The sequence below is a fragment of the Dromiciops gliroides genome, chromosome 1 (assembly GCF_019393635.1).
Source record: "Dromiciops gliroides isolate mDroGli1 chromosome 1, mDroGli1.pri, whole genome shotgun sequence".
NCBI lineage: Eukaryota > Metazoa > Chordata > Mammalia > Microbiotheria > Microbiotheriidae > Dromiciops > Dromiciops gliroides.
The window spans coordinates 518,599,731-518,622,449 of NC_057861.1; the positions used below are offsets into that span (position 1 = coordinate 518,599,731).

Genomic DNA, 22,719 nt, shown 5'->3' on the forward strand with positions numbered 1-22,719 from the left:
TCAAGTATTCAATCATAATATGTTTATCCTGTTGGGTGAGATAAAATGGACAGGCCTTTGCTTAAATATGAGAAGCTAACATAGCAACTATGTATTTTTTTTTTTGTTTTGGTGAGGCAATTGGGGTTAAGTGACTTGCCCAAGGTCACACAGTCAGTAAGTGTTAAGTGTATGAGGCTGAATTTGAAATCAGGTCCCCCTGACTCCAGGGCAGGTGCTCTATCCACTGCGCCACCTAGCTGTAACCCCTATGTATTTTTAAAATGGCAAAATTATTACCTTCTTATAATGATGAATTTATAAAGAAAAATAAGTTATATAATTCTTTAAGTGAATATGGTTCTAATTTGATTTTTATCTTTTGTCCAGAAGAAAGTTATATCTATATCAATGTTAGGAATAGTTTTACCTATTTGTATAGTCTTTTTCATATTTATCTGTGGAACCTAAGATTCAATGAGCTGTTTGGGTTTATTTGTTCCTAAGAAAGAGGAATGAGGCCACATGATAAAAAAGAGACTGAATTTATTCCTGAGCACACAGAAAACATCAACTGGTATCATGCAGACAAATCTTAAATAACACATATCATGGATATGCCACATAAAATGCCAAAAGGTCTTACATTTCTCGCCCATTTCCAGACATCTTGTATCCACCAAAAGGGACTTGAGCAGAAGCCCCACCATAGCAATTCACCCTGCAAAGACAAGAGAATTTTACATAATCATTTCAGTTATATTCAATCAGCATTTTTTTAGTGCACTAGGTATGATGAAGAGCATGGGTAGGAGAGAGTATTGAGGGAACAGTTAAAGATGAAGAAGGAAAAGCTGGATGAATGAGCCCTTGTTCTAGCCAAAGGTAAGGTCAAACATGACTAGAAGGCATGGACTTCAGCAGTGCAATTTGTTCCCAAAGGCTGATTCAGCAACTAATCTGAGAATAGGCAAATCCTACAAGAAATAGGACAAATTGGTTAATTACACAAGGTTGCCATATCACACTGAAGTGCTGATGTAGGAAAACAACTGAATTTAGTCAGGGGACTTCAGTTCATATGCTGGTTTTATTCTTTACTGTGTGACTTCAACATGTCAATCAACTTCTTTGAGACTCAAGTTTCTGATCTCTAAGATTCAGGGAGTTGAACAAAGGGAACCCCAGTTTTCTTTCAACTCTGAATAACATGGCCTTAAATATAACAAAGAAGATAGGATTCAGTCCTTGCCTCTCAACCACACTGGGCATGTGACCCTGGGCAAGTCACTAGCCTCTCAGTGCCACTGGTAAGTTTCCATACTTCAGAGCAGCAAGTAATTGGTGGTGGTGGTGGTGGTGGTGGGGTTTCCTCACTGGGATTTCCCTATACAAATGACATCATAGGTCTAGTCCCAAAAATAAATATGTAATCTTACATACAACTCTGTGCCTTCTACAGCAATTAGTAAATTCCTGAGTATGTAGAAGGTACTAATAAATATTTATTGATTAATTAATTTCCCCCCTGTTGTCCTAGACCTGTAATTTCATTTGTATAGTTTCCATTCTCAGTTGAAAATCATCTTCATTGAGCAAGGCAACTTATGCTGTAACATAATCTCAGAGCAGTTCCTGTAACACAGATGCTAATATGGCAGCCCTTCAAGCCCTAAATGACTTGGCACACAGCTAGTATTTGTCAGAAGAAGGGCTTGAACATCAGTCTTCCTGACTCCAAGGCTGTCCTCAGACACTTACTGGATGTGGGACATAGATGCCTCTATTTCCTCATCTTTAAAATGTGAATAATTCTATCACCTTCCTCTCAGGGTTGTTAGGATAAAATAAAAAAATATATTTGTACAGTGCATTTCTCTCTATAAAAACTACTACTTATTATTATAGTTTTATTTTGTATCATCATATAATATTGTTTATTATATTTGTATCAATAATGTTATATATGTTTTATAAAGTATTTTCTGTAATTTATTTATACATACTATTATTTATAGTACATTTATATTATATATCATTAACATTTGTTCTTCACATTAGCAGTAAAGTTATTATTTACTAACACCACACTGCCTCTGAATTAGTTAATTTTAAACAACAAATTTCATTAAAGTATCTTCAAGAGGGGCAGCTAGATGGTGCAGTGGATAGAGCACCAGCCCTGGAGTCAGGAGTACCTGAGTTCAAATCCGGCCTTAGACACTTAACACTTACTAGCTGTGTGACCCTGGGCAAGTCACTTAACCCCAATTGCCTCACTAAAAAAAACAAAACAAAACAAAACAATAAAGTATCTTCAAGAAACAAACTGTGAAGGATAGACCCACCTCAATGAAACTACCATATCACTCATCTATAAAATTATTACTAGCTCAGACAACAAACAGAGAAAGTCTACCTCTCAGTGGCCTAGCTGGTTTGAAAGGAAAAAACATATTGTTTTTCAAATGTCCAATTTTTTCTTTTAATGTGATTTGAGGTGTGATAGACTCTCCTAAAAGGCGTTATTAATAAAGTTTGACTCACCAGACTGTTCCAGCTTGAAGGGCAGAAGAAATTGTCAAGGCTTTATCCAGGTCTTTGGTGAAAATACCTGCTGCTAAGCCATAGTGGGTGTTGTTGGCCCTCCTGATCACTTCATCAATAGTTTTAAACTTCATGATTTGTTGGACTGGTCCAAAAATCTACTCCATAGAAAGAAGGAGAGAGAAAAAAAATGAAGGCAATGAGAGAGAAGAAAAGAAGGTGAGAGAGAGAAAACCCACACATATGAATGAAATCAAGTTGACCCTTTTTTTTTTTTGTGTGGATTGTTTTTTTTGTTTTTGTTTTTGGACATGAATTGAAGCATGACAAGTTTGATATAAGTGGAGATTAAAATGACATATGAAATCACTTAAGGGTAGATCAGTCACTGTACTCATATATAAGAATTATATCTATGGCATGTAGTTTTGGGGGGCGGGGAGTGGGGCAATGAGGGTTAAGTGACTTGCCCAGGGTCACATAGCTGGTAAATGTCAAGTATCTGAGATCATATTTGAACTCAGATCCTCCTGAATCCAGGGTCAGTGTTTTATCCTCTGCACCACCTGGCTGCCCTGTATGGCACATAATTTTTATCTAATACTCTGTAACCTCCTCAAGATCATAGACTGGTTTTAGATTTGTTTTGTATTCTCAGTGACTAGCATAATGCCTTTCATATAGTAGGCATCTAATAAATGCTTGTTGAATGAATGTCCTAATAGAAAACCAGTCAGGAGGCACTGTGGTGCAGTGGAGAGAATGCTAGAATCAAAATCAGAGGAGATGGGGTCTCATGTTGGCTCTGCTCCTTACTACCTGTTTGATAATGGGCAAATCACTTTGCTTTTTTCAGTCTCAGTTTACTTCTCTATAAAATGAAAGGGTTAGAATAGATAATCTCTAAGGCCCCTACAAAGTTTTACATCTATGATTTTATACCTAAGATAAATAACATTTTTCTGAGAAATCAAATTTAAAGTGAGGTGTTTTTTTTTTTAATCTTCCTATTCCTACTTTTGCCTTTTGGTGAAAACTGCACAAATATGGAGCATCCCAAAAAAATCTTGTTGAGGTTTTAAGCTGCCATCAAAGCTTAAAACTTCACTAAGACTTTTGGGACACCCTATAGCGAGAATGAAGCAGAGAAGCCAACGCCTGACCTTCTGGAAGAAGGTATTCATCAGAGTGTAAACCAATTAAACTAAAAGTATTCTATCAGACTGAACATGTTTTATGATCAACCAGCTGTGATTCCTCAGGGAAGTCAATCTGCCATCACTAAACCTCAGTTATCTTACCTGTCAAAAGCTTAGTAACAATGAGTAAGGTAATACAAATATAGAAAGGATCTTTGATTTTACTAGTGTTGGGAATTCCATGTAACAAAATGAGAGCATCACCATGCTATGACTTAGTAGATAAGTTCTGAGGAGTGGCTAATTACACCGAGGTTAAGTAGCATGTCCACATGGTTAGTTAAGTGTCAGAAGCAAAATTTAAAACTAGGTCTTTCCAACTGAGAGCCTAATACTTAATCTGCAAAATGATGTTTCTGTGTGCGGAAGGATAAAATGAGAGCAGAGATTCTAGCATTCTCTTGAAAAGTTAAATAGGCTTAAAGAGGATAGCTGTGTGACCCTGGGAAAGTCACTTAACCCTGTTTGCCTCAATTTCCTTATCTGTGAAATGAGCTGGAGATAAGGAAATGTCTAAAAATTTGCACTCAGATTTAGTTTTGATTTGCATTATTACCATTTTGTTCATCACTTTCTCAACTCTCATCAGTTAACAAAACAACACGCCAAACCATATATTTGTAAGGTTTGATGATTTTTAAAGTGTAAATGCATATGATGAACATTTAACAACTAGCTCTCAAGTGGAACAACATCCAGCATACTCCTGAAAGGCATTACTATTAACTACTCTCTTCCAAGCTTCTTAAACTTTTTCTACTTGTTACCTCTTTTAACCCGAGAAATTTTTATGTGACCCTCTTTATATAGGTATATAAAATAGGTATACATAACCTTTTACCATTGCCAATTTTTGGACCCCTCCCCATATTCAGTTATGTGACCCCATATGTGGTCGCTATCCACAGTTTAAGAAGCTAGGATCTATGCTAGGGCTGAAGAGCAATATTTCTAGTACATAAGTTTTAAAATGAGATCCTTGTGTTCAAATATGATGGCTTTTTTTTGTCTCTGCCATAGATGAAGACATTAAGAAACTGGAAAGGAATCAGAGTATTTCATTGGAATAACATTCATTGGCTTTGGAGTTAAAGAATATGGGTTTACATCCCCCATCAAATCATGACTATGTGTGATTTACTCTCTCAAGGCCTCATTTTTTTTCACCTGGAAAATAAAGGGGGTATTAAAGTCCTTGGAGGTCCCTTCCATATTGAGTTCTATGAGCTTATGATCTTAAGAGTATGATCTAACTATTAAGGAGATGAAACAAATAGGTATGTTGGAAAAAGAAGTAAAAATAATTTTTTCAATGTAAATAGAAGAAAACTCAGGAGTAACTCCAAGGTTATTATCTTGTGCAGAAAATGTAACTAGGGCATTTTCTCTGTTTCTAGTAAATAATAGCATTCTGTAATACTTGGAATGTTATTTAAATGTTAGCAATTATTATCATTGTTATTCTTAGATGGAATAAGGGAATTAGATGGAAAGAGAAACAGAAACTTGAATTGGATAGAAGGGATAACCTCTTGACAGTCAAGGGAACAAAAATTCTAGTAGATGTTGTGAAGTCTACATCTGTCCAGATATTGCAGCAATAAACCAACAATTTATTCTAGATGGCTTATTTATCTGCAAGCCTGAAAGGCAGTGCTCCAGACCAGACAATGTCTCTTGGTCTCTTTAAGGTCTATTTTTTTTTAAGTGAGGCAATTGGGGTTAAGTGACTTGCCCAGGGTCACACAGCTAGTGTTAAGTGTCTGAGGCCGGATTTGAACTCAGGTACTCCTGACTCCAGGGCCGGTGCTTTGTCCACTGTGCCACCTAGCTGCCCCTAGGTCTATGGTTTTTAAATGGGCTCAATGACTTCAATTTATGAAATACCAATAATGACCTGCATAAAGGTGGGTCTTCTGAAGGTTCTCTATCATTAAAAAGGAGGGGGAAATACTAAGGAATATAGAATTTTTATGATTTCTAAGGCTTTTTAGGATATAGAAATAGTTCTTCTCCCTATTACTTGGGTATACTGGAGTTTGGAACTGCTATGGGATAAAGAGTAATTACTGTCAGATGGTTTGGGAGTACTCAGTGTTCCTTAGCCCAGATGACAAGAGCCAAAGTTCTATCAATGAATAAGACAAGTCAATTAAGGTAAAATAGAGGAGGACATTAGCATCTACTGGGGAATTATTCATTGAGTAGTGTCTTGAAAAGGATACTTTGTGTGCAAGCATGTATACAAAAAAGAAAGTAACTGAAGGAACAGGATGTAACCAAGTTGTTTACCTCTTCTTTGGCGATGCGCATCTCATCAGTAACATTGGAGAAAACTGTGGGCTGGATGAAGTAACCTTTCTCTCCCCATGGTCCTCCTCCACATTCCAATTTGGCTCCTTCTTTCTTCCCACTCTCAATGAGATCAAGTATTTTGGTGTATTGCTCTTTATCAATCTACATGAAAATATGAGGGGTAGAAGAGGGAGGGATAATAGAAAGGAAAGAAAAAATAAACTTAGGGTGACAATGATTCTTAGAACATCTGATTAAGATAAAGAGAAAATGGTCAAATGTTACAAATATATCAAATTAGCTTTCCTGGCCTGAAAGTTAGTTTTTAAAAACCTCCATTTTTATAAAGTATTATGTAAGTGTAAATTAAGATTAATGTTATTACTAAAAATGTGTGTGTTGAGAAATCTTATGGCTAGCTAATTAAAATGAGTCTTTGACATGTGGCTAAAATAAAGGGGGAAAAAAGAAGCCCCTTCTTTAATCATCTTTACATAGCTGCTCTTAAATTATTTCAGAATGTGCCCTTGTCAATGTAACACATTCTAAATTATCTTGTACTAAGAACTTAGAGGGATGAAATAATATAATTTCGTTCAATTATTATTTAAACTTTATTCTGATGTGCCTTAAGAAATTGGGAAAAACTCCAATTGATTTTGGTTTACTTTTATTTGGTAAAAGAAAATTAGAGTCATCTAGAACTGGGCATACAGTTTAGAAGGGTATTTGTTTCCAATGAGTTCATACTCTCCCCTGCAATCAATAAAGCTTATGGTAGAACTCATCAAGAGAAGTTTAAATGAGAGTTTAGACTGGAGGCTAGTGTTTTTGGGTCAGTTACTTGGTAATGGCTGACACAATACAAATACAACTACCCCCTATTAGAATTCTCTAATGGTAACTCTGTCTTGACATTACTTTGTGCCATTGAGGTTATCCTAAGTAAGAAGCATTTAGTAAATATTCTGTTCCTTTGTTATTTCAACATTTATTATAATGTCAAGGGAAAAAAAAAGTTATCAAAGGAAGAGAGTGGTTTAAAAGTTCCCAATGCCTCATACAAAAAAATTTGGGAGGTGGGGTGGGGGGAAAGGGAAGAAGGTTGACAAAGTAAATGAAAGTAAGGTGTAGAAGAAACAGGACTAGATTCTGTCAGAAGACAGCTCAAATTCTAACTCTCCTACTTCCTTGGCTAAATGACTATAAGATTTTCACTCAACCTTTATGAGTCTCAGTTTCTCATCCTTAAAATGTGATGACAACATTTTTACTTCCCATCTCATAGGGCTGTTCAAAGAAAAGTGCTTTTGAGTTCCAAAGTATAATATAAATGAGATAGTATTTGTTTTCAAGAGGGCCACCTTATCCAACCAATCAATCTATCCACCAAGAAGCACTTATTATGTATTGCTAAGAATCAGTGCATAATAGCTTTCTTTAAAGTAAAAAAAAAAAAATTGGATTCTAGACCTGCCTCTGGGCTGGGTGATCCTGAGTAAGTCACTTAAAATAGCAATTTCTACACTGATAGGAGGGACTTTCCTCATCAGGGGGTTTTCCAGGATCATAAAACTCAAATAGAACCTGATCCCTGCAAGCTACATATTGACTTAGAAAGCCACAAATTAACATTATCCATATTTTACTGTATTTTTACTTATTTTATTAAACATTTCCCAAATACATTTTCATCTGGCCCTGGCTACACTTAGGAGTTTTGCAGGTTCCTTGTGGCCTCCTGCCTGGGAGTTGGACACCTCTGTTTTATGCCAATGAAACCCCAAGTTTAGTCCCTCTGCCCTGTCTACTATGTATGTATATACTGGGGTTTCAAATTAAAAATAAAAACAGTTTTTGCTCTATTTTCTTCATTGCAACTTAAAAAGAATCACTTGGATATTTTTTTCCTTCTCTCTATTGATCTCTATCATAGTGTCCATTACTTTAATTACCAACCTGTGGGCCTTGCTGTATTCCTGGGTTCAGAGGATTGCCCAGTGTGTATTTCTTGGCACGCTCTACACTCCTCTGAACAAACTCATTGTAAATAGACTCTTCCACAAAAAGCCTGGATGCAGCAATGCAGCATTGGCCCTGATGGAAGAAAACACCATGGTGCGCGAATTCCACAGCACTGTCCACTGTATAGGAAACATCACCAACCGGCAGGTTACACAAAGGTTATACAGAGTCAAAAAGAACACATTTCCAAAAGAGACCTTAATAAAACAAATTAATTAATGAATCAATTAATTAGTCAGTTAATTAATTATTATTTTGCTAAGAGGAGAGGAAGAGTTTTTTAACCCTTACAAAACATATCAGATATTCTATAGCTCTTTTTGACCTTCATTGTCACTGAATGGATTTGACTACTTACCACCTCAGTGAGTTGGGAAGGGCAGGGAGGGAAGGAGGGACAGAATTTGGAACTCAAAACTTTAAATAAAAACGTTTATTTAAAAAGTGGGATAGTGGGGAAAAATTGAAGTGATAGTATAAGTTTCTTGTGCTCAATTATACCAAAATATTGCTTTGAAAAGACTTGAGGGAGCAGCTAGGTGGCACAATGGATAAATCACTGGCCCTGGATTCAGGAGTACCTGAGTTCAAATCTGACCTCAGACACTTGACACATGCTACCTGTGTGACCCTGGGCAAGTCACTTAACCCTCATTGCCCCACCAAAAAAAAAAAAAAAAAGACAAGTAATTGATCTCTGGCTATGGTAAAAGGGACCACTGCAGTGAAAGCTACCATTTTTTCTTTTCTTTTCTTTTCTTGCAATCTTTTAACCTTGTTCTCCACAAAGAATCTTTCAAAATGCCTCAAAAAGTGAGTCAACATTCTTCAAATAAAACCAAAACAAACCAAAACCACCTGCTCATACATTGTTGAGATAGTTACATGAACATTTAAAAGTGATATGGCTGTTTTACATTTAAGCCTATATTAGAAGATGATATATTCTTTCAAATAAACTAAATTCCCAAAAGCTTAGCTTTGGAGTTATGTGTATATATTTTTTAAACTTTGCACATTGCCAAGATCAACTTACTTCCTGGCTGAAAGGGCAATTCAATCTATTTAATGTTCACTTTAGGAGACTTTACACATTACCCTTTGATATGTTAGAGGACACTAAATGGCACAGTGGGTATAGTACTAGGCCTAGAGTAAAGAAAACCTGAATTCAAATCTAGCCTCTGACTCACTAGTTGTGTGACCTTTGGAACATCACTTAAACTCTGCTTCCTCAAGGGTAAAATTGGGATTAAATAATGGTACCTACTTGTCAGTGCTGTTGTGACAATCAAATGGGATATGAATTGTAAATCACTTTCCCAAGTTTTACAATGATATGTGTGTATAGGTGTATTTGATATATTTTATTATTATTTTTGCAACTTTATTATAACAACCTAAGTACTCAGTTTAATTTAATGGAATTTTCTCACCTTCTTAAAATCCTTCTGAACTAACTTGTGGGGGGAAAAGGCATTTCAAAGTGAGCCTCTCTCAGGGTAGTACCCAAAATGCAAAGGCAGTATCTTCTAAAAAGCTATGCAGGAAAAACATCGGGAAGTAGATGGTATAGTACCACATCAAAGGTCCATGTGTCCTTTACACATGAGCTTAACCCTGGTGCTGGTATGATAAGGTGTAAAGCACAATGAAGCATAACTCAGGGCTTTTTAGTTAGTTGATTATCTTCCAAAAGTAAAGACAGTGGAGTTTTTGTTTGTTTTCTTCTAATATAAGCTCAAGTAAAATGCAAGCCCCTGGAAGGGAGCAACTGCTTTGGTTTTTGTCTTTTGTATTGCTAGATCCTAGCAAAGTGTTTTACAAAGGGAAAGGGCTTAGGAGTATAATTGTTCATTTAAAAAGCCTAATTCCAGTAAGTTAGTTAGAAATTAGCTCATTGAAGAATATTGGTCAAATATTGCTCTCTAGCCTGGTAAAAGTAAGAGCATTAATTATACTAACAGTCAGCATCAGCAAATACAATGCAAGGACTCTTTCCTCCCAGTTCCAGTGTAACCCTTTTCAGGTTGCTTTTCCCAGCAGCCTCTTTGATTAGCTTGCCAACCTGAAAGAGAACATAAAGAGGAAATTGGTTCCCAATAAGGAAAGCTGGTTGGCTCTCATCCATAGCTCTTGGATTTCTAAGCCCTGGATTTCTCATGATGTTCCCTCATTTATATTGTTTGTTTGTCTTTGTACTTACTCAGAGGGGAAACTGGAATAAATCATTTCAAACATTCTTTTTCAATTTAAAAGTTGTATGATTTTATGATCTCCTTGATTCTCTGGGTTCATTATCTCAATCTCCTTTTCAGTAACACACTATAGAGAGGGATAACTGGAAGGAAGTTTTTGGATATGGATTTAATTGCATTCAGATATCTCTATATTTTGTCTTGCTGTATAACAATCCTCCAAATCATTTTCTATTACAATAGCTAATATTTAGCAAGTTATTTCCCAAACTAAACTTTGTCACAAGACCACAGAGAGCTCTTAAAATGCCAGGTGATACCATATATTTTAATAACACATTTTAATTCAATGAGATGGAAAAGAATGAATATTTATGAAGTTCTAGTTTTTATTTTGTATGATTATCATCCATCAATACTGGAAAACCAAGGTGGATGAAAAATATATATTGCCCAGATTATATCATATAGTTAGATGAATATCCTGTCAAATAAGTCTGACCACATGTATAACTTTAGCAATCACTATAGATGTACAATGAATTAGACACAGAATTGAATAGCAGGAAAAAATCATACTGGATTGCAAATGGGAAAATGCACAGTCCTTTTAGCAATCTCAGATATCTTGCTATTGAAATAATCTGTTGATCAATATTCTCAAAAGAATTATAATTATAAATAATACAAAGGGAAATAGAAAGACATGAGGCATATATAAGTGCACTATAGAACATCACCAAAAATGATCTATTGGAGGTATGAAAGATGAAATTGAGGTGATGTATGATAAGAAAAGGAGGTGATCAAGTCACAAAGATAAGAGGTGATACCTGGAAAGTCCATTTGGTGTGTGAGTACCCAGAAGATACTAAAATAATAAATGAAAGTCCTCCAGTACTTTTTATACATCCTCTATGGGTTAAAGTGGACAAGAATTATATAGAATGAGAAGGCATAGAGGGGTTATAAATTCTACTATTTAAGGAACTGCCAATACCAATAAAATAATGGATATACCAAAGCAAGTTACTTACTGTCTGCTGCTATAAATGACCACATCAAAATTGAGTCCCCTCATGTGTTTTTTAGTTACATTAAAACTAGTGTTTTAATTCAACTATGTGCAGTGAATCTAGAAAAAGACTTATGCTGGTCCAGAGCACACCTGTAAACTCCCATCCCAACTCTCCTGCCCTAGACAAACATTTCTTATCCAAGAAGACAATGAATCTCCAGTCCACAAAACTACATCTTTTCCTCTTTTCCTTTCTATTCTCAGTGGTTCTCAATGAACTCATTTTTGTAAACTGTGGTTCCTAAGCACCAGATTCTCTTCTATTTCATAACATTTCAGCATATCTAATTTAAACCAGAATCAGTGGTACATTTCTGAACCCCAATGACATCAATTTAACTATACTGTGTAATAGTTGGAATCGTGAATGAGATAGAGTATGACTTTGCTTAGTGTTTGTGACAGACAACTATCTCATACTTGGCCTCTCAACTAAATCTTCTTTTTTTTTTTTTTTTTTTGCGGGGCAATGAGGGTTAAGTGACTTGCCCAGGGTCACACAGCTATTAAGTGTCAAGTGTCTGAGGCCAGATTTGAACTCAGGTACTCCTGAATCCAGGGCCAGTGCTTTATCCACTGTGCCACCTAGCTGCCCCTCAACTAAATCTTTTAAAAAGTAGTTCTAACTATTCAAATATGTAACTGGGCCAAATATTATATGTGTTATTAGCCAATATTAGCCAAATATGGCTGTTATATTTAGTTCTCTTTTGCCAGTACTTCTATTATCTGAGGTTAAAATATATTCAATTCCTCTTAGCCTCAGTTTCCCCTTTATAAAAGAGAAAAATCCCTGTGGTAGCTACCTCCTAGGATTTATGTGAGGATGAAATGACATAATTTATCTAGAGCACAGCATGAATTTTACATGCATTCTGCAAATGTCATCTATTATTTTAGTACTTAATGGTTTGATGAATCAATAGCACATTTTCATTAAAACCTTTAAAATAAAAAGCTCTTACAAAACAATAGTTGTAGAATTATGTTTAAAGGAGCATAATGGGACCTCTGAATGGTTATTGTAATTAAAAACTGTTAAGATGGACACATAATTGTAGAAGATGTGGATGTGTATGGCGTATACTTGTGATCTCTTTTTCTTAACATATGTACTTATATATGGCTTTCTCTCTTCTCCCTCTGCCTTTCCTACCCAACTTCCAGATTATTAGAACTGGAAGGGACTTTAAAGTTTATCTAGTCCAACCCTCTTATCACACAGAGGAAGACACTGAGGCACAGAGAGCTTGTGATTTGCTGAATATGTGCAGTTAACCAAATGATCAAACTTGGACTTGAATCCAAAGTTTCTGACTTCGAGGCCTGTGCTATTCTTCCCAGGGCTATTGTTAGGAAAAGTACTTTGTTATCTCTAAAGAACCCTAGGCATGCGAGACCTTATTCACCCTATCATACCATTCAGCATTGATACTATGAAATCATACCCCAAATAGAGAGCAGCCATTTAAAATTCCTAGGCTCCATGTGTGTTTCCATCAAAATAGTCACCATTACTTTAGTCCCCTGTGTGTAAACACCGAGTTCATGATCGTGACCTTTACTTGTTTGGAATCAGTCAGTTTTTGTACATCCATTTGTGACTCATCAATGTGACCCATCTTGGCCTTCCTCACCCCATCAGTTGGTGTGTGCTCATAGAATTCAAGTTTATTGTGATGCCTGTCCATCTATGACAAACACATTAGGGAAGAACAATCTGATGGGTGTTAGGAGGGGAAATAACAGTGCATCTTTCAATGCAGCAGAATTTGTTAAATGTCTACTCTCTGCTAATGTTTCTGCTAGATACTATACAAAAGCAAAGGAGAGAGAACCCTTGCCTTCAGGGAGCCTTATATTCTCTCAGACCTAGTAAGTGCCCTACAAATAGAAGGTACTTGGTACTTAGTAGCCTGATGAATTAAATTGAAGATTGTTCTCTTCCTAAATTCCTTCCCTCTAAACCATGTTTGAAGGCATTAGATAAGAACGTAATTTATTTTTGGTTTTGTGGGGCTATGGGGGTTAAGTGACTTGCCCAGGGTCACACAGCTAGTAAGTGTCAAGTGTCTGAGGCCGAATTTGAACTCAGGTACTCCCGAATCCAGGGCCGGTGCTTTATCCACTGCGCCACCTAGCTGCCCCAAGAATGTAATGTAAATGGAACTTGACTCCAAAATGGCTACGTAAAATAACCATTGGGAATGTCTTAATATCTAACTAGTCTTACCTCTGTGGACCCTGTGAAGGACACTTTATCTACATCCATGTGAGAAGAAATGGCTGCTCCAGCTGTGGGTCCATAACCAGGCACAATATTCACTACTCCTGGAGGAAATCCTGCCTAAAGGAGTGAGAACCACAAATTAACTCCCAGAGAAAAAAGCATATAAGACCACTATGAATAGAAAAATACCTCGCTTATTATCATAATTATCAGAAACTTCAGGATCTAATTATAGAAAATAACTATTCCATGTAGGAAATCTCCATCCATTAGTTCATTTTCATTATTTGTTTTATCCTTGAAGAGTGAAATATCTTTCAAAAAGAACATTCAGATTGAACCAGTTATGATATAGGTTTCTGGGGATCAATGCTTCATGAGGTACAGGAAGAGGAAGAGGAACAGAAGTTAAAAAAAGAACACTCTCCAAACATAATTTCTTTTATTCATTCATTCATTCATTTTGAAAGAAATCTTTCATGTATTTTGAAGACATTCCTGATAAATTGTGTTTCTTTGGTTCCCTTTATAAGGAAGAGATAGAGTAGTAACCAAGCTAGAAAGAAAAGGGAGTTAGTAATGGTATGTACTTATTCCTTCTATTTATTGATTCTCTCTCTGTCACTCTGTCTCTCCCTCTCTCTTCCCTTGGCTCTTTTTCTAATGCCTCACCATGATATAATATTTAACTCCCCATAATCCTCTTAGGTTACAACATTAGTGGAATTCTTCTTAGTGAGGACAGTACGGCAGTTTTTCACATAGTATATTGTTAGAGAGCCCATTGTGACTTAGCAAACTTACCTCTTTAATTAATGATGCTACATGAAGAGCTGTGAGTGGGGTCTGCTCTGCTGGTTTGACAACCACAGTATTTCCACAGCAAAGGGCAGGTCCAATTTTCACCATAAGCACAACCAAAGGGAAATTCCACTATAAAGCAATTAATTTCTTCATTAAAACTTCATTATATTTTCCATTAAACCCATTCCCCAATGCCTAATGGTAGCATAGTGAGCAATGGAATGGAAGTTCTAGAAGGTTCTTTTTCATTAAAATGCTTTTGGTTTGGGGAGAGGTGATAAGTTATTTGTCATCTAAAGACCACTATAGTTACGTTTGGAGAGGCTAATCAGAGAAGTGGCTACAAGCTTTTAAAAAAAAAACCCAAAACAACTTTGGAAGAATATATAAAGAGAATATTAATGAGATCAAAGAAAGGAAAGCCCACAATATTGAAATCATGAAGTATTAAAATAATGAACCATATTTCAGTCACTATGTTTCCTTGACTTGTGATCTTATAGATTTTAAATGAGTATAGTTTCAATGACAACTCACATTTATATTAAAAGAACTTTTAGAAAAAAACAAACACTGTGTGTGGGGCAGGGATGCAGGAACAAGTTTGTTCATTTAATATGTGTCCTTATGAATGATTTTTCTGGCAATAGAGCAGTATTTCATGGAGCAGGAACCACATTCTCAGTGTGACAATAAGTGATTAAAGACTGAAATACTTCTTGTTCTCTTGGCTACTGGTTATTGTTTTGAAGTTATTATATTGGGTTTCAAATATTGGAAACCATCCAGCAGGTCCACTAGTTTGTCAGAGATATAGAGCTTGGTAGAGTATATGTGATATTATATCCATTGACATTTATTTATTTATCAATTCATTCAATCATCTAATTATTTACTTATTCATCTATTTCTCTTTCCCTGTCTATCTATCATTCATTTATTTATCTTGTAATACTAGAAAGTACAAATCTCTTTTTTTTTTTTTTTAGTGAGGCAATTGGGGTTAAGTGACTTGCCCAGGGTCACACAACTAGCAAGTGTTAAGTGTCTGAGGCCAGATTTGAACTCAGGTACTCCTGACTCCAGGGCCGGTGCTCTATCTACTGCGCCATCTAGCTGCCCCAAGTACAAATCTTTTAACATACTGATGATATTCCTTTGGATTTAAAGGAAATCTTAGCAAAGATGAACTCTTGCTTAAAGGAATTTTTAAAAATGTATGTTTTCAAAAAGAGTTTTTAAAATCTTATATGTGGAAGCAACTTACAGGAAGGATTTGGCCACAAACACCAATAGGTTCATGTCTTGTATATGAGAAAAACTGTCCATCTGAAATAAACCAAAATAAATAAACATCAAAACATAGCATATCAGACAAATATTGTTCTGAAAGATCCAGGAGAAATAAAGGCAAATATTTTCTATGTATAAAAAGGGGATTTTATAATCTTGTATGGTATAATAGTGTATGGTATCATTATCTAATTTTATCAAGAGGACATTTAAATTCTACTACTATGAATGTGGGTTTATTTAAAAAAATTTTTTTGTGGGTTTATTTTTTAAAGTGACCTTTATTTTATGGTATGGTGTTTTTTCTTAATATTCAATTTTGCCCTTCCTGCTCTTTTAAAAAAATATTTTCCTTTTTGTATTTCCCAAGGACCTAGCAAAGTAAGGACCTTACATATATTTGGTGTTTAATGTTTGTTGCTTTTAACACTCATTTATTTCAATCCATTTGTACATTTTATTCCTTCTTCCATGTAATCAAAATAGAAACTAGATTCCCTAAATAAACCACATGTCTGTATACAACTAGGAAAAAGGAGCAAAGAGTGGGAGAGTATGGCAAACATTACTTTAGCACCAAGTATTAATACATATTTTTCAAAAAGTGTTTCTCAAATTTTCTTACCTATTGGGATTGTACGACCCTGAATCTTATCAGCCCAGCTTGCAAAGTAGCGTAACATATTGAGAGATGTACTTAAATCCATCTTATAGGCGTTGGGAAAGATTTTTCCAGCATTCACTGATTCTAATGTCTGAAAAAAAGATCAGGTTCCAAACTGAGTTTCATATATTTGACCAGATAATTTTTTAAAAAAAGTATTACACTAATATTATTTTAGACAACAATCTACAGTAATAAAGAGGGAGTGTGGAGTAGTAGAGTGCTAATCTTAGAGTCAAAAAGAACTGAGCTTAACTCTTTAGTCCAGTATGTTAAGGGCTAAAATTCTAGCTAGTCTGTCTAAAATATCTAATGAGTGGTTGCCAATAAATTATAAGCTTTAGCAAGAGTTAGGCTTTTAAGCATTTATTAAGGAGAACAAGAATTTGGTAAAGAGAGAGAAAGGCCTAGATTCCTATCTATTAAAGGGAGAGCACATTTCTAGCTCCGCTCTCCACCAGAGTCCAAAGGAAAGAGAACGTGAGACAGAGCGCCAGTCTCTTCCTTCCTCCTCCCGCTAGCCTGCGTCACTTCCTGACGCCAAAGAAAAGACTCCTGGTCTTGCCCTCAAAGACCTTCACTTCATGGGTGGAACTCTTCTACAGTAAGTCTCCAGCAGGTGGCATCATTCCAATCGTTACATCCCTTAAGCTCTATGCCTATGCCAATACCCTAGGTCCTATCTCCAAAATGAGTTGTCTTCTTTAGGATAGTGGGAGTTAACAGTTCAGGAGCTCCTCCCACTGAGGAGGATTGTTCTGATTACTCCAGAAAACATATTTTTAGGGGCTTATATTCTGCAAGATATGACATTGCTAGGGTACCCATCAGATGATCTTTTATTTTCACAGGTTGGAAGGAGAATACATAGAAAAAAGCAGTATTACATATAGCTGTGGTGGGGTTTGGGGTGGGACCACATTGTGGGGGCCCTTGCTAAGGATAATTGGTGAGTAATAGGAAACACTGAGACATTTTAAACAGAAGAATGACATGACCAGATCTATCAATAAGGAACATTGATATAGATATGACATATTCCTTTCTCTCCCCTGCAACTCCAAGTAGATTGTAACCTCAGTGGAGGAAGAAACAATGTCTTGATTACAATAATGTTGTATCTCTTCCCCCCTCTAAACACAGTGCTTTGGAAATACTACATACTTGATAGTCAGAGAATGAATATTTGCTTTTTGAAGATTCAGAAATTTCAAAATGTTGGTGTCTTGACTATTAAATGTAAAATGTTGGGCCCAGTTCTTCATGGTAACTCATTCAGGAAGTTGTTGCTAATACTGATAACATTTATGGGGTGCTTAACACTTTACAAGTTACTTTCATATGGATCATTTCAATTGATCAGTTGTCAGGTAACTGGTGGTGCAGAGAATAGAGCAATCTAGTGCTGGGCTTGAAATTGAGCAAAAGTGAGTTCAGATATGGCCTTAGACATTATCTGTGTGACCCTGGGAAAGTCACTTAACATATATCTGCCTCTGTTTCCTCATCTGTAAAATGGGACTAATAATAGCATCTACCTTATAGGTCTGTTTGTAAGAATCAAATGAGATAATTTCTTTTTTAAAGCACTTAGCATAGTACCTGGTGCATGATTGGGGCTTTATAAATGCTTATTCTCTTCCTTTCAATCTTATATAACATTTAATCCTGACAACACTTTTTTAGAGATAGCATTTCTGATACGAAGTGTTTTGGTTGACTGTCTCATTTTATGATTGTGTTTGAAGGCAAGTTGATGGAAGAGGGTTTTGACTTGGTCTTTTGCTTGGCATTAGTTAAAGTAGCCATAAATGACAGAAGTTACAATGAGGCAATTTTACACCTGATGAGAGGAAAGTTTTCCTTAGATGACTGAAGCTATTTAAGAATTGAATGGGGAGTGGCTAGTTGGCACTGTGGATAAAGCACCGGCCCTGGATTCAGGAGTACCTGAGTTCAAATCCGGCCTCAGACACTTGACACTTACTAGCTGTGTGACCCTGGGCAAGTCACTTAACCCCCATTGCCCCGCAAAAAACCCCCCAAAAACCAAAAAACCAACCAAACAAACAAACAAAAACAAAACGAAAAAAAAAGAATTGAATGGGCCACATTGGGAGTAATGTTTGGAAGCCTTCAAGCAAAAGCTAGGTGACATTTTTGGGTAAGTTGTAGAAGGGTTGAACTAGATATTCTCTAAACCCCTTTCCATTCTGTGATTAAGTATATATATATATATTTTTTTTTAGTGAGGCAATTGGGGTTAAGTGACTTGCCCAGGGTCACACAGCTAGCAAGTGTTAAGTGTCTGAGGCCAGATTTGAACTCAGGTACTCCTGACTCCAGGGCCGGTGCTCTATCCACTGCGCCATCTAGCTGCCCCTGGGATTAAGTATTTTATAACCCTTTAAATGTGCCACATAAACATTGGATTCTTCTTAATACTAGTACCTATAACAGGACCTATCAATAGGATTTCCTTCAACACTTACAGCAGGTAAGAGAAATACAATCTCAAAAGGTATGCCTTATAATCTAGAAAGACTTCTTTTAAGGACATGAAATCATCATTGCAAACAAAACCAGCTCACAATAAAGGGAACAATTGAGGCCTCTACCAATCCCTTGCTTCATCTGGTGCATACTTACTGCCAAGAGCAGACGGTCCCTTTCCATTAAATCAGCCAGTTTGTTCAGGAGCCGCCCTCTCTGTGAAGCGTCCATTGTCCGCCATGGGGACCCAAGCTGAAAAGCTTGCCTTGCTGCTTTCACTGCCTTGTCCACATCTGCCTAAAAAGTCAAAGAAAGCTAAGTTCAGAAGAAGAATACTTGAGGCATTTCCCAATATAATTTGGCCATGGAACAACATAGAGAGGTAGAATTCACATGATGGTTAAGTATGAAACATCACTCTGACAAGAGAACATCAGAGGGAATTTCGTAGAAAAAGAGCAAACACTGTGTCTATTTTCACTGATTTTCATATTTTCCAAATGTTGATTTACATAATTTCAAATCATAGGGTTATAGATTTTGAGCTCTAAGGGACCTTTTAACAAACCTGATCTTATATTAGTATGAAAATGTTGCCACTCTTCTAAGGTTAATATGTGGCAAATCTAGAATGACCTTAAAGATTATCTAGCCTGACTTAATTATTTTATCAAGGACGAACATGGAAACCATGAGAATTGAAAGGATTTGCCAATATCATATGGTGGGAGAGCTGCGGTTTAAATACAAGTCTTCTGGTTTCAAATGCAGTGATCATTTCATGACATATGCTGTGTTCATCCCTTACTCAAAATCTGTTACTCTTTTGATACATATATTATTTCATATTTAATAATATAGAGGAAAAATTTGCTAGTACTGACATTTTTTTCTTAGAATTGCTTTTTATATAGCATGGAACACCAAAGTTTCTTAGAACATCGGGACATGGAACACTTTGCATCCCATAAGTTTTGGTATGTTGTCTCATTGTTATTATATTTAATGAAATTATTGATTGTTTCTATGATTTGTTCTTTGACCTACTCATTCTTTACAATTAGATCATTTATTTTGCAGTAAAGTTTTAATCCATGCTTCCAAGGTCCTTTATTGAATGTGTTTTTTATTTAATTATAGTCTGAAAAGAGTATATTTAATATCGCTGCTTTTTGTATTTGTTTTGATGTTGCTATGCTCTAATAGAAGGCCAGTTTTTATAAAAATGCTGGGGGCAGCTAGGTGGTGCAGTGGATAGAGCACCGGCCCTGGAGTCAGGAGTACCTGAGTTCAAATCCAGCCTCAGACACTTAACACAAACTTACTAGCTGTGTGACCTTGGGCAAGTCACTTAACCTCAATTGCCTCACTAAAAAAAAAATGCTATGTACAGCTAAGAAAAAGATATACTTTTTTGTATTCTTTGTCCGTTTTCTCTCCAGAGATCTAACTTTATATCTGAGTTTTCTAATTTTATTCATCTCCTTACTTTAATTAAAAAAATATTTTATGGTTAGGTTTATCTAATTCTGAGAGGGAAGAAGTTGAGATCCTTCCACTAGTATAATTTTATTACTTCCTCCTGTAACTCATTTAGCTTTACCTTTAAGAATTTTTATTCAATATCATTTGGTGCACATGTTTTGTTTTGATGTTGTTTCATTGGCTATATTACTTTTAATAAAATGTAGTTTCCCTGATCATCTCTTTTAAATATGCCTATTTTTGCTTTTGCTTTGTGTGAGATCATGGGTTCTACTTCCTACCTTTTTTACTTTAGCTGAAGCAAGGTACATTCTCCTCCAGCCCTTTATTTTAACTCTGTGGATGTCTTTCTGTTTCTTGGAAACAACATATTGTTGGATTCTGGTTTCTAATCCATTCTACCATTTTTTTTTTGTTTTATGGTGAGATCATCCCATTCATATTCACTGTTATAATTTATAATAATAACTTTGTGTTCCTCTCCAACCTATTTTCTTTTGTTTATCCTCTCTGTCTCTGTCCCCCTCTCTCTCTTTTTATTCTGTCCTGTAAAAGTCTGTTTTGCTTGCTTCTGACCACTGCCCCCTTTGATCCACCCTCCCTTTTATTACCCCTATCTTTTTATTATCCCTTTCCCCTTCTACTTCTTTGCTGGATAAGATAAATTTTTGTACTCAACTGAGTGTATATAAATATTCTTCTTTCTTTAAACCAATTCCAAGGAGAGTGAAGTTCAAGGATTACCTACCATCTCTCCATTTTCTATTCCAGTGTAAAAGCTCTTCCTTGCATGCCTCTTTTATGTGAGGTAATTTCCCTCATTCTTCCTCTCTCTTTTCCTTTCTCTCAGGGCATCCTTCTTTTTCACTCTTCTACTTTTCCACTTTTTTTTTTAATCATCTCAACATAATCAACTCACAACCATTAATCTTGATTTGTAACCTTTTTTTGCATCAGCTACATTGCAGGTGGTTTTCAGGTTATTATTTTTTTTTTCTGTAGCATCTGTGAAGCTGCAAAACTACTAACTCTGAAGAGATAAATATCAAGCCTCTAAGATATCATTTAAAATGAATTCTCAAATCATATAAAATTGATATAAAGGTGGATACTTGCAAAAAGCAGGTAATAGAACTACATTTACTCACTTCTATAATACCTGATACAAGCATTTTTTTAATGGGTACTTATTTCTTTTAGTAATATTCCCTTTGAATCTTGATGATTATGTTTTATATGAGTGGAATCATTGTTATAAGCTGCCTTCCGGATTAGTTAATATAACCTGAAGGAAGCACTGAACTGAAAAACTAAAGTTTCCACCCACATCCGGTCCTAAGCTTTATTAGTTCCATTTGGTCCTCTCCAAACTGTCCTCAGGTACTTTATAAAACAAAACAAAACGAAATCTGAGTGGCCAGTAAATAGGTTTTTGTGAGCTCTACTCTACCTACAAATTAAATTCCTAAAACTTCTAGGTACATTATCTGGAGTCACTTCCAGAATATTAGGTTTCTAATGACTGTCATTCACCAATTTGATATATTTCACTAAGCAATGCAGAATGCAGAAGACTGTAGGTATTGCACATTTGTCTGCAAAATTGTTGGACAGAAGGCAAACTTTTCTGCCCCAAGGTAATCATTTAATTTTTCTTTGTTTGTTTTTTGGCCAGGCAATGAGGGTTAAGTGACTTGCCCAGGGTCACACAGCCAGTAAGTGTCAAGTGTCTGGGGCTGGATTTGAACTCAGGCCCTTTATCCAGTTGAATGCCTTGAGGAATTCAATCAGAAAGTGATTCAGACTGCTAGATTTTGTGTGCAAATTGACTTTTAGATGCTAAAGTGAATTATAAACATGTGAATAAACAGAATAGTAGCCAGGACTTCTATCTCCTGAGGCAAATTCAGTTGTGATAGTGACTATAATGAGAGTGCTCCCATGGGGGTGGGGAAAGCCTCAGGGTCCCACAGCATTGCCAATTCAGGAAATCCCCCATGAAAAGCAATTTGGAAGCACACTGATAGAGATGGGGTAAAGTAGTCTGGTGATGTAGGAATGAAACTAGACTGACTTAAATTAGAGCAAGTCAATTAACCTTGAGAGTATAAGTGTCTCCCCATTTTAAAATTAGGGCAATATTCATCACCCTCCCATAGCTATTTAATAGATAAATAAGCTAGTAGGTGTGAATGTTCTCAGAAAGTATGAAAAACACTCTGAATATAATGTGGCATTGATGTAAAAGGTCTGATCAATCACAACACCCTGCCTCTGTCTCTTTTGTTTGTTGCTGAGTCATTTTCCAGTGTACTTTCACCAATTCCTAGTTATTCAATAACTTCTGTGGATCCCTATTTCCTCCAGGAACAAATAGAAAATCCTCCCTTTGGCTTTCACAGTCTTTCATAACCTGACCCCAGCCCCCT

The 22,719-nt window shown here is 36.0% G+C and overlaps 1 protein-coding gene across 1 annotated transcript in view; it reads right to left on the reverse strand.

Annotated features, from left to right (window-relative positions):
* LOC122735266 (retinal dehydrogenase 1-like) overlaps nucleotides 1-22,719 on the reverse strand; it is a 35,176-nt gene that overhangs the window by 2,312 nt on the left and 10,145 nt on the right. Inside the window, exons 3-12 of the mRNA XM_043976647.1 lie at nucleotides 18,962-19,102; nucleotides 16,274-16,403; nucleotides 15,623-15,684; nucleotides 14,356-14,484; nucleotides 13,555-13,668; nucleotides 10,011-10,113; nucleotides 7,980-8,164; nucleotides 6,018-6,182; nucleotides 2,527-2,684; nucleotides 626-700 (exon numbers count right to left, since the gene is read on the reverse strand). Of these exons, the coding sequence (XP_043832582.1) occupies nucleotides 626-700; nucleotides 2,527-2,684; nucleotides 6,018-6,182; nucleotides 7,980-8,164; nucleotides 10,011-10,113; nucleotides 13,555-13,668; nucleotides 14,356-14,484; nucleotides 15,623-15,684; nucleotides 16,274-16,403; nucleotides 18,962-19,102 (1,262 nt within the window). The remainder of the gene's footprint in view (nucleotides 1-625; nucleotides 701-2,526; nucleotides 2,685-6,017; nucleotides 6,183-7,979; nucleotides 8,165-10,010; nucleotides 10,114-13,554; nucleotides 13,669-14,355; nucleotides 14,485-15,622; nucleotides 15,685-16,273; nucleotides 16,404-18,961; nucleotides 19,103-22,719) is intronic.